General features: G+C 50.6%; 2 protein-coding genes across 3 annotated transcripts in view; one reads left to right on the forward strand and one right to left on the reverse strand.

Moving 5' to 3' along the window:
• The first annotated feature begins 799 nt into the window (after positions 1-799).
• On the forward strand, positions 800-1,749 carry LOC132532427 (serine/threonine-protein kinase A-Raf-like). The gene is made up of 2 exons (XM_060184246.1): positions 800-979; positions 1,146-1,749. Exons 1-2 carry the CDS (start codon positions 815-817, stop codon positions 1,278-1,280), a joined length of 300 nt encoding a protein of 99 aa, XP_060040229.1. The 5' UTR covers positions 800-814; the 3' UTR covers positions 1,281-1,749.
• Positions 1,746-15,302, reverse strand: part of SYN1 (synapsin I) — a 68,468-nt gene continuing 54,911 nt past the window's right edge. Inside the window, exons 5-12 of one of the 2 annotated variants that reach the window (XM_060184245.1) lie at positions 11,272-11,334; positions 10,432-10,574; positions 10,252-10,326; positions 10,056-10,158; positions 4,914-5,066; positions 4,496-4,583; positions 3,835-4,420; positions 1,746-2,690 (exon numbers count right to left, since the gene is read on the reverse strand). In XM_060184245.1, coding sequence (XP_060040228.1) covers positions 2,663-2,690; positions 3,835-4,420; positions 4,496-4,583; positions 4,914-5,066; positions 10,056-10,158; positions 10,252-10,326; positions 10,432-10,574; positions 11,272-11,334 — 1,239 coding nt within the window. In that variant the 3' untranslated portion in view covers positions 1,746-2,662. Of the gene's footprint in view, positions 2,729-3,834; positions 4,421-4,495; positions 4,584-4,913; positions 5,067-10,055; positions 10,159-10,251; positions 10,327-10,431; positions 10,575-11,271; positions 11,335-15,302 lie in introns of both variants that reach the window. The other variant, XM_060184244.1, reaches the window with a different exon arrangement.

The following is a 15,302-nucleotide window of genomic DNA, read 5'->3' on the forward strand; positions in this document are numbered from 1 at the left end:
TAACAATGGTTCTACAAAAAGACATTCATGCCTGAGGTTCCCAGGTTCAACCCCACCCCCACCCCTGCATCCTCTACAAACAAGGACCAGGGTTCAAGCCCTGATCCCCACCTACAGGGCAGGGGGGAACTTCACAATTGATGAAACAGAGCTGCAGGTGTGTCTTTAGCCTTTCTGACTCCCTTTCTCTCAGTTTCCCTCCTATCAAATTAAAAAGTAATAAATATTTAAAAGAAGAAAGATAACAACAACAACAAAAAGAAATACTCTAGGCTCCAGATACCAAGGGTTTGAACCCTGAACACTCAGTCCCACAGAGCACGTGGACTCTTAGGCCTCTAGGTCCCGGGTCCCCACAGGCATAGGCTCCTAGGTGTTAGATTCCTTTAGCTCCTTCCAGATCCAGAACATCATTTCCCCCCTCAGTTTAGTCCATCCCAGGCCTTAGACCCTGCAATTCTCGACTCTCCCCACGATGACATCACTTAGATATACTAAAAATCCTTCCAAGTTCTCAGGGACCCAGGATCCTTGTATCCACATGATACCTGTAATCCTCTGGGCCTCAACTCCTCCTAGAGGAATCTCTCATGACCTTCAGGACTCAAATTTTTTCTGGCCCCTCCCAACCCCGACACCCCCCACCCTAGTTACCCCATTACTACCTGACTCTCACCCCCTAAACTATTGCTAATTTCTTTCCACCAGAGCACTGTTTAGATTTGGTGTATGGTGGTTCCGGGGGCGGGGAGGATTGAACATGGGACCTGGGACGTAGGACCCTTAGGCATGAGAATCTGTTTGCAGAACCATTATGCTGTCTTCCCCACCCTCCCTCTCACAGATTATTTTTATGGTTGGCCGAGGTTATCTATCCCCAGACCTGAGCAAAATCTCTAGCAACTGTCCAAAAGCCATGCGCCGCCTACTGTCTGACTGCCTCAAGTTCCAGCGGGATGAGCGGCCCCTCTTCCCTCAGGTGGGTTTGGGGTTGGTGGGTGTTGGGAGGGGCTGTTGAAGTCTGAATGTGAACCATATATGGTCAAGGTCCGCTGGCGCACTGTGTGTATCAGGCTCGGCTGGGGGTAGCAGAGATGTTGGGAGTCTCATGGGGCTTCCGAAACCCCTTCTCACCTGCCCCCCAGATCCTGGCCACAATTGAGCTGCTGCAGCGGTCACTCCCCAAGATTGAGCGGAGTGCCTCCGAACCCTCTCTGCATCGCACCCAGGCCGACGAGCTGCCTGCCTGCCTTCTCAGCGCAGCACGCCTAGTGCCTTAGGCCCCGCCCCCGGCCAACTGGGAGCCAATCTTAGCCTACTGCGCCAAGGAGCCCCGCCCACCAGCCCATCAATGTTCTGTCTCTGCCTTGATAACTGCCTCTGGATCCCCCATCTCCATCTTGGGAGATGAGCAGGAATGCCCCCTCATTGTTTCTCCAGTCACTCTGGGATTGGGGAAAGGATCCCCAAAGACTGAGACACCTCCTGCCTTCCTAAATTGCTTTCCTCTTGGTTTGGGGGCTACTTCTAAATTGGGGAGCTCCTTCATTTCCAAAGACTGCGATTCATGTCAGAGATTCTATGCAGGATCTCTCTGGAATGTGCGCCCCATGTGCCTTCCACTGGATTTTGGGGTTCCCAGCACCCCGTGTGGATCTGGGGGGGTCATCTCCTTTTGTGTCTGCTCTGCCATCTAAGGACCCTTCCCTCTCCCCCCCACTTCACCAAGAAGCACAGAATTCTGCTGGGCCTTTGCTTGTTTTATTTTGCTTCCCGACTCTTCTCACGGGGGAGGGGGGTCAGAGCCGCTGAGGGATGGGGGTAAGTCCAGGCAAGGAGTGGAGGTCAGGGAGGAGGGAGTGCGGACCACACAAACAGCGCCACTGCACGCATCACCACAGGCGGCACAATGAACGAGGACCACATATGCCAAGCACGGCACAAAAGGAGGCCACGTCAGTCACAGACATCACGGCAAAAGTGGGAAAGTGGGGTGGGAGAGACCACTGGCCTTCCATGTGCTAAAGGGTAGGATAGATGGAGTTTGCATATTTAAAGACAGCTGTCAGAGGCAGGAAAGTGGGAAGGGGGGCTCCTGGGAGAACTGAGGGGGTCCTAGCAGTGATAGAAACCCCCGACATGTTGAAGGGGCTGGCATGTGAAGAGGTGGTTCTCCAGAGAGATGGGAGGTCTATGGTAAGGGGCTCGGAGGTAAGTGTTCTGACAGGATTCAGGAAACCTTGGTGGGAATCGGTGTTCTTGAGAGAACTGGGCTCCCAAAAGGAAAAACTTGGGGCCAGGTGTGGAGGTCTTCGGGAATCTGCAGGTTCTAAGATGGAGAAGTAGGTCTAGCAGTGATCAGGAGGGACTCTAGAAGGACGTGGAATTCCCAGCATGAGAATTGGGTTTAGGACCACGAGGGAGGTTCCCTAAGGAACGCGGGTATTCAGAGGAGTGAGAGGAGGGAGCTTGGTGAACCAGGAGAGGGTTTCTCAGGGAATCTGGAGACTCCAAAAGTGATAGATGGATTCGGGGCCCAGAGAAGGGTTGCCCAGGGATTTAGGGGGTTGGGGAGGCTATCAGGGTGGGGTATCAGTCGGAGAAGAGGCTGGCGAAAGACTTCCTCAGGCTGCGGATGGTCTCAGCTTTCACCTCGTCCTGGCTAAGGCTGGGCCTGGGCGGGGCTGGCTCTGGAAGGTTGAAGGCATTGGTCAGAGACTGGGATTTGCTAGAGAGAGACAAGGTGGAGGAGGCATGGGAGGAAGGGGGGAAAGAGGAAGGGAGGAAGGGGAGAGAAACACAACGTTACCCCAGGCCCGGCCCCAGCCCTGCCCCGCTGATCCTGGGGCTGTGCCTCTGACCCTCCCACCGACCCAGCACGGGCCTGGGCCCTAAGGGGGTTCTCGAGTGGAATGGGGGAACTCTGGACCAGGCGGGGATGATTTGGATCCGAGGTGAAAGGGAAGAGCCCCGGACTGAATCGTCAGCTTCAGTCTTAAGAGTTTGATAGGAAAGGTGAAGGTGGGCAATTTGGGAGGTGGCACAGTAGATGAAGTGTTGGACTCTCAAGCATGAGGTCCCAAGTTCAATCCCCAGCAGCACAGACCAGAGTGATGTGCTGGTTCTCTCTCATTAATAAATAAATGTAGCTGTTTTAAAGAAAAACGTGAAGATGGGCAGGAAGTTCCTAATCCAAGGCTGAGAATCTAGGGCACCTCTAGCCCTACTATTAAGTCAGAGCTGAATAGTGCTCTGGTCTCTATCCTCTCTGTCGCTCGCATTCAAAAAATAAATAGAATGTATTTTTTTTAAAAGAATCTAGGATGGAGGTGTGTTGGGGGGGTGCAGTTGGGCGGGTTACAGAGAACTTGAGCTAAGGTGTAATGGACCAGAAGAGGGCCATGCAGTGGTTTGGGGGGAGGCCAAGAGGGACAAGGAAGGAATCCAGGCTGGGGGGCGGGGGGCGGAATGAGGCCCACTGGAAGAATGTGAAGTCCTATGAGGGGACTTGGGGGGGTCACTTGGGACTAGTTTGGTTGGGCAGATGGATGAATGGAGAGGAAGGTTCTGAGATGGGTAGAGGGGGGAGTCAGTGAGTGAGAGGGTCTGTAAAATCTCTGGGGTGAGTCCAGAGCCTAAAGGAAGAAACTTAGCCAGAACTGAGAGTAGTGGAGGTGTTTCTGGGGAAAAAGGGAGAAAGGCAGAACCTCTGGACGGGGAAGAGCAAGACTAGGGGAGAGGGTGGCCTGGCTCTGACTGGACAGAGCTTCTGGGAACCGGGCTGCCCGCTGCCGGGTGCAGGAGCCTGCTTTGCGAGCAGCAGGGTCTCCTTACTTGAGCTGGGGGTGCGGGGGTCCCCCGGCAGCGGCGGTGGCAGCGGGTGGCGGCATATCCTGGCTGGGTTTCTGGGCCAGCTGTGGTTTGGCAGGGCGTCCAGCAGGGCCTGGGCCGCTAGGTCGCGGCTGTTGTGTGGTGGGCGGCCCACTGCGGGGCATGGGGCCTGCCTGGCTGGCCTGGCGTGTGGGGCCCGCAGGTCCCGGAGGCTTCTGGGGCGGACCCTGGCGCTGCTGACCACTAGGCGGCACCCCGGGGGCCTTTGGCGGAGCTTGACCAGAGACCGAAGCCTGACGTGTAGCCTGTGGAGGGCCCGCCTGGCGCTGGGGAGACGGGGAGGCGGGTGGTCGAGCTGCTGGAGGTCCTCCCGCCGCTGGCCTGGACTGGCGACCTTGACCCTGGGTCATCGGCTGGGCCTGGGCTCCAGACTGCTGGGGCGCTGATGTGGGACTTGGGAGACGCTGAGGCAGGGGGCTGCCAGCCGGGGGTCCAAGGCCTGAAAGGTGCTGCTGACCCTGCGGTGTTGGACGCTGCTGCAATGGGGGTCCCTGGCGTTGGGGACCCGGGCCTGGCTGTGGGGGGCCACCTGAGAGAGAGGAATGTGAGTGAGACACCAAAGGTGCAGCCCCTCCCCCTACGCCCTTACCGGCCTGTCACTCACCCTGTGGTGGGGGTCGCTGCTGAGCCGGGGGGCCTGTGGACTGCTGGGAGGTCTGGCGACCCAAGGGCAGGGCCCCTGGGGACGCAGCCTGCGGCAGAGAAGCGGGGTGGGAGAGGTTAAAAATAGTTTCCAGCCCAGGGAGCCTCAGCCAATGCGAATAGCAGGGTTCTCTGTGTGCTGGGTGTGGCCCCATTTGTGGCTGAGCCCGAGGAGGTCAGGTTGTGGGGTGAGGGCACCCAAGGGGAGGGGGACAGAGTAGCAGCCTTGCGCCCATCTTTTAAGCAGTCATTGACCACCCTCACAAGCAATGGCCCAAGCCCATCACTTCTGTGTATCACCAGCTCTGGGACACACACAGCGTGCTCAGGGGCTGGCCTCCCCACCCAGCACCCCAGCCCCGTCGAGGAGCCAGCCTGACCTGGCTGTGGGAGCCCCGGCCTGGGGAGGCATCCCGCTGCTGCTGCCGCTGCCGGGGCAGGGCCTGGGCCATCTTGTTGACCACAAGCTCCACAATGAGCTGCTTGTCTTCATCCTGGTGGTCACCAATGAGCGGCATGGAGGAGCCCACCACCTGGGGTGGGGAAGGCAGGCAGCACATGTGAGCAGGAGCAGAACCAAAGGCTTTTTGTTAGTGAGAGACTGGGGAGGAAGCGAGCTTCAGTCAGAGGAAGAGAGAGGGACTTTGCCCTGGGAGAAAAGGTATCTTTTATTTTTCTGCCAGGGTTTCCTGCCTGCTTAATTCCATAGCTTTTTGGTCCTTTTTTTTTTTTTAAGAGAGGGAGAGAGAAAAGGAGAAATATCACAGCATAGTTCCATAGTTCCAAAGCTCATGGAGTTTCTTTCTTACATGGTACTCTTATGTAGTGACCTGGGGCTTGAACCTGAGTCCTTGCACTTGATACTTTGTGCTCTAGGGGGCTGGCAGTGGTGCACTGGGTTAAACACACACAGTAGGAGTTGCACAAGCATTCCGGTTTGAGCCCCTGGTCCCCCACCTGCAAGGGAGTCGCTTCACAAGCAATGAAGCAGGTCTGCAAGTGTCTATCTTTCTCTCCCCTTCTGTCTTCCCCTCCTCTCTCCATTTCTCTCTGTCCTAGCCAACAATGATGGCATCAATAACAAACAACAATAATAACTAAAACAAGGGCAACAAAAGGGACTAAATAAATATTTTTAAATTATTTAAAAATTTAAAATATTCTATTTATTTTAATGAAAGAAATGCAGAGGGGAAAGAGAAAGAGTGGGAAACACACACACACACACACCTCAGAGCACCTGAAAGTCTTTTTGCATAAGTGTTATGCTATCTCCCAGCCCCCTTTTACAAAACATGTTATAGCTTACAAGGTCCTTAGAGGCAAATTAGGACTCTTAGGCAAAATCCTGTTTTTGTCTTACCATCCCCAGCTAAGGATGAAAAAATTATATCTGAATCTGTATCTATCATGCCTAAGACACCAGAGGTCCCAGGTTTAATCCCTGCCACCACCATAAGCCAGAGCTGAGCTCTGGAAAACAAGAGAGAAAAGAGGGGACAGGAGGGAAAGAGAGTGGAAGGGGGAAGGGGAAAGAAAAGAAAACATCAGGGGTCTAGGAGGTGGCACAGTGGATAAAACATTGAACCTTCAAGCATGAGGTTTTGAGTTCAATCCCTAGCAACACATACACCAGAGTGATGTTCTAATTCTTTCTCCTTTTCACTAATAAATAAATCTTTTTAAAAAATCAGATTTCTGGTAGCATAATAGTTATTTCTGGTGGCATAATAGTTATGGAAAAAGGCTTTCAGCCTAGGGAGACAGCATAATGGTTCTGCAAAACACTTTCATGCCTGAGGCTCTGAGGTCCTAGGTTCAATCCCCAGCATCACCGTATACCAGAGCTGAGCCATGCTGTGGTGTGTGTGTTTGTATAAAATAGATTTTAAAGATCAGATTTCATAACATGAAATTTTAAAAATATTTTATTTATTTTATTTTTGAGAGGGATACAGAGAGAGAGATACACAGAGAAACACCAGAGCACTGCTCAGCTCTGGTTTATGGTGGTGTGAGGGATTGAACCTGGGACTTTAGAGACTCAGGCAAGAGAGTCTGTTTGCATAACCATTATGCTATCTTCCCCACCCAACACATGAAATTTTAATGACAATACCATAAAGTTTTTTTTTATTTATAAAAAGGAAACACTGACAAAAACCACAGGATAAGAGAGGTACAATTCCATACAATTCCCACCACCAGAACACTGTATCCCATCCCCTCCCCTGATAGCTTTCCTATTCTTTATCCCTCTGGGAGTATGGACCAAGGGTCATTATGGGGTGCAGAAAGTGGAAGGTCTGGCTTCTGTAATTGTCTTCATATGAACTTTTCCAGCCTTTAGGTTCATGATTAGTCAACAATTTTTTGGACTCTATATGTTAACTCTTTTTTTTCAACCACCAGGTTCCAGATGTGTCCAATATGTCCTGGAGCCCTGCTTCCCCAGAACCCCGCCCCACTAGGGAATAAGAGAAACAGGCTGGGAGTATGGATCGACCTGCCAATGCCTATGTTCAGCAAGAATACCATAAATTTTTATGGGGACATAACTATGCTTTAAAAAAATTGTTTCATGGGAGTTGGGCGGTAGCACAGCGGGTTAAGTGCACGTGGCGCAAGGACCAGCGTGAGGACCCCGGTTCGAGCCCCCGGCTCCCCACCTGCAGGGGAGTCGCTTCACAGGCCATGAATCAGGTCTACAGTTGTCTATCTTTCTCTCCCCTTCTCTGTCTTCCCCTCCTCTCTCCATTTCTCTCTGTCCTATCCAGCAACGACGACATCAAAAGCAAGAATAACTACAACAACAATAAAAACAACAAGGGCAACAAAAAGGAAATATTTTTAAAAAATTGTTTCAGGACCAGGCAGTGGTGTACCCAGTTGAGCACACATGTTACAATACCAGGACCTGGGTTCAAGCCCCCAGTTCCCACCTGCAGGGGAAAAGCTTTGTGAGTGATGAAGCAGTGTTGCAGTTGTCTCTCTCCCTTTCTATCTTCCCCTTACCTTTCAATTTCTCTCTGTCTCTATCCAATAAATAAATGAAGTATTTCTAGGGTGGGGGTATCTAGCGTAATGGTTATACAAAGAGACTTTCCAGCCTGAGGATCCAAAGTCCCAGGTTCAGTCCCCCATACCATCATAAGCCAGAGCTGAACAGTGCTCTGGTAAAAATAATTATTATTCCTTCACAAAAAAAAATTAAGTGTCTCTGCTCTTGTGGAGTAGTTGCAACAGAGACTATATATGACTCACAAAATCTGAAATATGTTCTTGGCAGAAAGCATTCCCTAACCCCAAAATATCATTTGCTAGATTCCTAGTCCTCTGCCCAAAACTCGGTGACTTGCATGAAACTTACTAGTTCACTGAGCCTGTTTACAAATGACTACATTTGTAGAAAGAATCAGACATCACTCTGGTGTTCAGATATAGAGAGGTTGTGTTCAGATGCAGAGAGAGCAGCACTGTTTATAAGATAACTTTAGGATCTGGGGCTGGGTGGTGGTGCACCTGGTTGAGCGCATGTAATACAATGTGCAAGGACCCGGGTTTGAGCCCCCGGTCCCCACCTGCAGGGGGAAAGCTTTCTGAGTGGTGAAGCAGGGCTGCCGGTGTCTCTCTCCCTATCACCCCCTTCCCTCTTGATTTCTGGCTGTTCCTATCCAATAAATAAAGATAATAAAAGAGATAACTTAGGATGGATAATATATACCTACCGTTAACCAAGCGCTGCTCTGGGTTTTCTTTTCTTTCTCTTTTTTTAATATTTATTTGTTTATGGATAGAGACAGAGAGTAGTTGAGAGGGGAGAGGGAGATAGAGAGGGAAAGAGACAAAGAGACACCCATAGCACTGCTTCACCACTCGTGAAGCTTTCCCCTGCAGGTAGTGACCACAGGCTTGGACCTGGGTCCTTATGTCCTGTAATGTGACCTCTTAGCCAGGTACACCCCTGCTTGACCCCTTCTTTGTCTTTTTTTCTAAATATTTTATTTATTCATGAAGAAAACAGGCAGAGAGAGAAAGAATCAGACATCACTCTGGTACATGTGTTGCTGGGGATTGAACACGGGATCTCATGTTTGAGAGTCCAATGGTTTATCCACTGAGCCACCCCCCCCCAGAACACTTCTTTCCTTTCTCTCTCTCCTCTCTTTTTCTCTCCCCACCCCCTCCCAGGACACTACTCAGCTCTGGTTTATGGGGTGCTGGGGACTGAATCTAGGACCTCAGAGCCTCAGGCATGAAAGTCGTTTTGCAGAATCATCATGCTGTCTCCTCAGCCCTCTACCACTATTTCAGATAATGCTTTGACATGCACCAAGTCATCTCCGTTCATAGAGCCTTTTAAAAAATGTATTATTATTATTATTATTTTGTCTCCAGGGTTATCTCTGGGGCTCAGTGCCTGCACTACGAATCCACTGCTCCTGGAGGCCATTTTTTCCCTTTTTTGTTGCCCATTGTTACTGTTACTATTATTGTTATTGCTGTCGTTATTGTTGGATAGGACAGAGAGAAATGGAGAGAGGCGGGGAAGATAGGAGGAGAGAAAGACACCTGCAGACCTGCTTCACTACTTACGAAGCGACCCCCCTGCAGGTGGGAAGCTGGGGGGTTCGAACCGGGATTCTTAAGCTGGCCGGCTTTTGCACTTTGTGCCATGTGCGCTTAACCTGCGGTGCTACTGCCGCTCCCCTATTTTTATTTTATTTTGTCACCAGGGTTATTCCTGGGTCTCAGTGCTGGCACTACGAATTCACAGCTCCTGGCAGCCATCCTCCCCCCTTATTTTTTTTAATTTTCTTTTTTCAATATTTTATTTATTTTCTCTTTTTGTTGTCCTTGTTGTTTTTCTTTGTTGTAGTTATTATTGTTATTGATGTTGCCATTGTTAAGACAGAGAGAAATGAAGAGAGGAGGGGAAGACAGAGAGGGGGAGAGAAAGACACCTGCAAACCTGCTTCACCGCCTGTGAAGCGACCCCCCTGCAGGTGGGGAGCCGGGGGCTTGAACCAGGATCCTTAGGCCAGTCCTTGTGCTTTGTGCCACATGCGCTTAACCCGCTGCGCTACCACCCGACTCTCTACTCCCCCCCTTATTTTTTTCCAATTTTTTATTAGATAGCACAGAAATTGAGAGAGGATGGAGAGATAGGGATGGAGAGGGAGAAAGAAATAAACCTGTAGACCTGCTTCACCACTCCTGAGGCCGATCCCCTGCAGGTGGGGAGCGGGGGGGGGGGGGCTTGACCCCTTGCACTTGGTGATAGGTGTGCTTAACTGGTGCAGCACCTCCTGGGCCCTGCACAGAGCCCTTTGTAGGTGACTAATTATCTGGTTATTTGCCAGTGATGCCCCCATTCACAAGGCACTTACAGTTGACTGAACACTTTGCCACTTACAGAGAATTTTCTGGGTCTTGAAGTGCTTCACAACTGACAGTCTATCACTAACTTCCACCTGCTCCCACTGTCCCCTGCAACCCCACTAATCCCTGGCTGCTCTCACCTCAATGATATGATCCCTTCCGTCCTTGCCGTGCAGCGCTTCCACTGCGCAGATGTCCAGGCCCCCAAAGATCTCGGAGCATGTATCCACCCACAGCTTGTACCTGCCAAGACAAGTGGCAGGGAAGCCAGTCAGCACCCTGCCTGCATGCTCCTTCTCTCTTCATGCCTTGCCCCCTCTCACTTTAGCCACCCACCTGTCAGACATAGCAATCTGCTCCAGCATTGCCGAGCCAGTGTTGGTCTTCCAGTTCCCTGACACGGATGTCCTCCTGGGGAAGGGGAGGATGAGAGGAAAGATGTTTTGGGGTCCCAGGCAGCACAGGGTAAGGCAGAGCGGGCAGCCCCTTCCCTGTGACTGTGGCCTCTTCACTCACATGTAGGCCTTGTAGTTCTGCCCAATCTTCTGGACACGCACATCGTATTTGGCGTCAATGAAGGGCTCAGCAGTGGCATAGGTTTTGGTCAGTGCCACCACGCTGGCAATGTCCTGGAAGTCATGCTGGTTGTCCACTTTGACCTGGGGGGGGCAAGCGCAAGGTCCAGTCAGAAGGGGGCAGCAGTGGGCAGTGGGGTGCACCCCTCAGGGCAGGGGCACACACAGATGACATAGCTGAGCTGAGGACGTGGAAATTTGGTGGACACACCCAGGCAGCCACCATGCACGATTCTGAGCCCCTTGGCATTTACACGTTCACACAGATACAACATTGGGTGTTTGTGACTCTTTGGATATACTAAAAGGCACAGACCTGGCCACTTTTCATGGGTGTGTGGCGTGTAATGTATCTGTCAGTGAAGCTGTGGGACAATGGTGTGCCTCTACGGAGTACACATATGGGCACCCAGACACAAAGTCAGCTGTACACGCGACACATAGATAGACAGACAGAGAGGAACATACAAGTTACAGGCCCCCTTGCTACATACACAGAGACCAACTTAGATGGACAGAAAGCACACAGGACCCCAAGCCAAGACTCTTGAACAAAGACATGCAGGCATACAGACACAATGCTGGACACACAAAGTGACAGGACACAAAACCAGGCCAACAAAACAAACGGAGTGTGGGGCAGACATAGGAAGACATGCCATCGTACTGAATCATTGATGCATGGTGAATGACACACATCTACAGGCAGAGACAGAAGCCCCGTGTCAGGCACATGCACCATGTACAGACACACATGTGCACACCCCACGTGGGGACTCACCTTGCCCATCCCAGAGTGTGCATGCCCCATCTTCACAACCACAGGGTATGTTGTGCTGCTGAGCTGGTAGGGTGGAAAGGCACAGTGTGGTCAGGGCAGGGTTGGTGCTGGGCGGAAGCCTGACCAGCAGGTCAGCCATTTTTCAGAAGTGGGGGTCTGAGACAGGCAGACACTGGCTAAGTGGAGATGGGGAGGGTCACATTGTGCCTCTAAGACCAGGACTGAACCCAGAGTCTTGCCTGCCTGTTCTCCCATCACTTCCAAGCCCCAGGCTTCCTGACCCTGATCTCTCAGGCAGAGAGGCATCATATAAGGGTAGGGGATTTCAGGAAAGGGGAAAGTTTGTACTGACACGGATGGATGAGAAGTGAATGCATGCCTATGCGTGCATGGGAGTGTGAGGTGAGAATGTAGCAACTGGACTCCTGAGCCAGGCCTTGTGTGTGAGCCTTGTCCACAGACACACACACACACACACACACACACACACACACACACCCTAGGTACACAGACAAACTCCCAGGGCTCAACCTACACATCCAAGCCCAGGAGTGGAAAGACCCACAACCAACACTTGGGCTCTGGAGCACAGAAACTCACACAACCATTCATACAGATAGGTGTTCTCAGATACAAAGTGAATACCTTTGAAAACACACACACACACACACACACACACACACACACGGCACAAAAGTTCACCCATACAGATTGGAGCTGGAGATAGACGGCCCTCAAAGACATATATCCAACATTAACAGACACACAGACAACACTACAAGGTATGTGCACAACAAAAAAAATACCTACCCACACAGAGGTATCCACACGCCTAGGTCTTCACACAGCCAGAGACTCCTAACAGAAACTCACATCATACTCTTGGGCACACAAAAAGTCTTGCCTAGATTTTTTCCTTCAAGATTTACTATCTATCTATATGTATCTATCTATATTACATTTTGGGATAGAGACAGAGAAACTGAGAGGTAAGTGGAAGAGAGGTTGAGAGAAAGACACCTGCAACACGGCTTCACTACTTGCTTGTGAAGCTTCACTCTTGCGAATGGGGGCTGGGGGCTTGAACTTGGGTCCTTAGCCTTGTAACAAATATGCTCTACCAAATGCACCACCACTTAGTCCTCTAAAGATTTTTTTTTTTTGTTAATGAGAGAGAAGATGAGATGGAAATGAGAAGGAGGAAGAAGAGAAGAAAGAGAACCAGAGCATCACTCTAGCACATGTGATACCAAGAAGCAAGCTCAGGAAGTCATACTTCAGAATCCAATGCTTTATCCACTGTGTTATCTCCTGGGCCATCCTACAATTTTTAACTTTATTTTTATTTGATAGAACAGAGAGAAATCCAGAGGGAGGGAGAAATAGAGAAGGAGTCATAGCGAAACAGTACTGCTTCACCAATCATCAAGCTTTTCCCCCACAGGTAGGGACTGGGGCTTGAACCCAGGTCCTTATGCATGGAAATATGTGCACTTAGCCAGGTGTACCACTGCCTGGCCCCACCACCCTATAATTTCTTTAGCCAGTCATCTGTTGATGAGCATTTAGGCCGTTGTGAATAATGCAGCTGTGAACATAGCCGTGTATATGTCCCCTCAAAGAAGTAATGGGACATGTTTTCAATGGATTACTACTCTCCAATTAAAAAAAGATGATTGGAGGCAGGCAGTGGCACACATGGTAATGTCACATGGTACCATGCACAAGGACCTGGTTTCAAGCCCCTGGACCCCATCTGCAGGGAGGAAGGTTTCAAGAATGGTGAAGCTATGCTGCAGGTATCTCTCTTGTTCTTTCTCTCTTTCTATCTCTATATATTTTCTATCTCTGTCTTCCCCTCCCCTCTCAATTTCTCTCTAGCAAATAAAAAGAAAGGAAAACATGGCCACCAAGGGTGGTGGATTCCTTGTGCCGGTACTGAGCCCCCGTGATAATCTTTGTGGCATATAAACAAAAACAAACGGACAAAACAATGATAGTTCGTCCTTCAGGGAGGGAACTGGAGATGCTGCTGCTCAGTGAACCCAGCAAGGAGGTGAAAGACAACTTTGTGGAACACAGAGAACAGAAATACATAGGGACCGGGTGGTGGTGCACTGGGTTAAGCGCACATAGTAGGAAGCGCAAAAACCTGCATAAGGATCCTGGTTTGATCCCCTGGCTCCCCACCTGCGGGGGGGGGGGGGTCAGTTCACAAGTGGTGAAGCAGGTCTGCAGGTATCTCTCTGTCTCTCCCCCCTACTTTCCCCCTCCCCTCTCAATTTCTCTCTGTCCTATCCGATAAAACAGAAAAAAATGGCCTCCAGGAGCAGTGGATTCACAGCGCTGGCACCGAGCCCCAGAGATAACCCTGGAGGCAAAAGAAAGAAAAAAAAAAAGGAACTGAAATACATAAACTTGCAAGAAAAATTTGAAAATTAAAAAAGGACTAACCAAACTGTCTCTAAGACTTTGTGAGAACTATGGAGGTTGGGAGTTGGTGGGATGGGGACACAGAACTGCGTTGGTGGGTGCAGTGTGGAGCTCTACCCCGTAATCCTTTTTAACTTTATTTATTTAATTTGTTAGGACAGAAAGAAATTGAGAGGGGGGATAGATCAGAGAGAGAGAGAGAGAGAGAGAGAGAGACTCCTGCAACACTGCTTCACCGCTTGTGAAGCTTTCCCCCCTGCAGGTGGGCCCCTGTAATCTAATACTGTTACTGTTGCTGAGTTTTCTTGGATGGAGACAGAAAATTTGAGAGGAAAGGGGAAGAGAGACATTTACAACACTGCTTCACCCCTCCTGAAGCTTCTCTCCCTGCAGGGGTGGGGAGGACCAGAAGTTTGAACCCGGGTCCTTGAGCACTGGAATGTGTGCGCTCAACCAGGTGAGCCACCACCGGCCTCCTCTTAAAATCTTGTAAGCCATTATTAAATCACGAATGAAAGAAGTCTGGCCTGGGGACACACAGCATTTGATCTCATGTTCTGTCACAGGATGCTCCTAAGCAGATAAACACCACTCCTGGACTGGGTGTGACTCTGCCAGCAGACTGAGCCTGGCCCCACCAGGTCACAGATGTTCAGTATCCCAGCAGTGCATTGTCCATAGAGGGCAAAGATGGCATTCCCTTCCCGGAGGGGCTGCTGGGCGGTGGCGGTTCCCGACAGGCACAGGAAGTCCGCAGGCTCTCGGGGTGAGACTGATTGACCTTCAAGCCTCGCCCTCCTCCAGTCGCCACCCCCCCCCCCCTTCCTCATTTCCCAAATGCCTGGCGTCATTGCAAGGCACTCACTGCTGGGACGGGGCCCACTGGCTCCTCTGGTTTGTGTTCCAGGGGAGAGATACAGACGCTGCTGCGGGTGACGTTATCTCCAGGCACCACACACACGGGGGGGGGGGGGGGGGGGGCAGGGGCAGCGGCATTCTGCAGTCACACATGTGGCCTCTATTTGTGGGGCAGGTTCAGACACACAAGCCCAAAAGGAGACAGAAAACACACAGGGTAATACGCAACCCAGGCACGGACAGCCAGGGACGGACACACACACACACACACACACACACACACACACACACACACCAGGTTTCCAGTTTCCAGCCTCTGCTTAAACCCTTCATCACTGTGTGCGTGCGAGCAAGCGAGAGTATGTGTGAGCATTCTAGGAGAACCTTAGATTTGAAATTTTTAAAGAAATTTTAGTCACCAGGGTTTTTACATGACTCCTCTGCTCTCAGTGAACTTTTTTTTTTAATGGAGAGAGTGAAAGAGACACCACAGTATTGTTCCACCATTATAAAGCTTCCCTCATGCAGCTGTTCCTCAAACCTGGTTCCTCTAATAGTGAGTTATCTCTAAGCCCCAGGTTTAAATTTTGATCTCTCCTTTTCCTAAGGTTGAGCAGGTCTCTCAGGATCCTCCCTCTCTCTCGCCCTCTCCCTCTCTCTACCTCTTTGTTTCTCTCTCTCCTTCCCTCTAGCGCCCCTCATAATTTTAGTCTTTTTATTTTTATTAAGATTTACTTACT

Source organism: Erinaceus europaeus, unplaced genomic scaffold, assembly GCF_950295315.1.
Source record: "Erinaceus europaeus unplaced genomic scaffold, mEriEur2.1 scaffold_628, whole genome shotgun sequence".
NCBI lineage: Eukaryota > Metazoa > Chordata > Mammalia > Eulipotyphla > Erinaceidae > Erinaceus > Erinaceus europaeus.

What these genes read in the sequence shown, in the direction of transcription:
- LOC132532427 (XM_060184246.1), top strand. Translation starts at nt 815, where the DNA reads ATGCTGTCTTCCCCACCCTCCCTCTCACAGATTATTTTTATGGTTGGC. An exon ending in AGCGGCCCCTCTTCCCTCAG is followed by an intron (nt 980 to 1,145) that starts GTGGGTTTGGGG and finishes CCTGCCCCCCAG; the next exon opens with ATCCTGGCCACAATTGAGCT.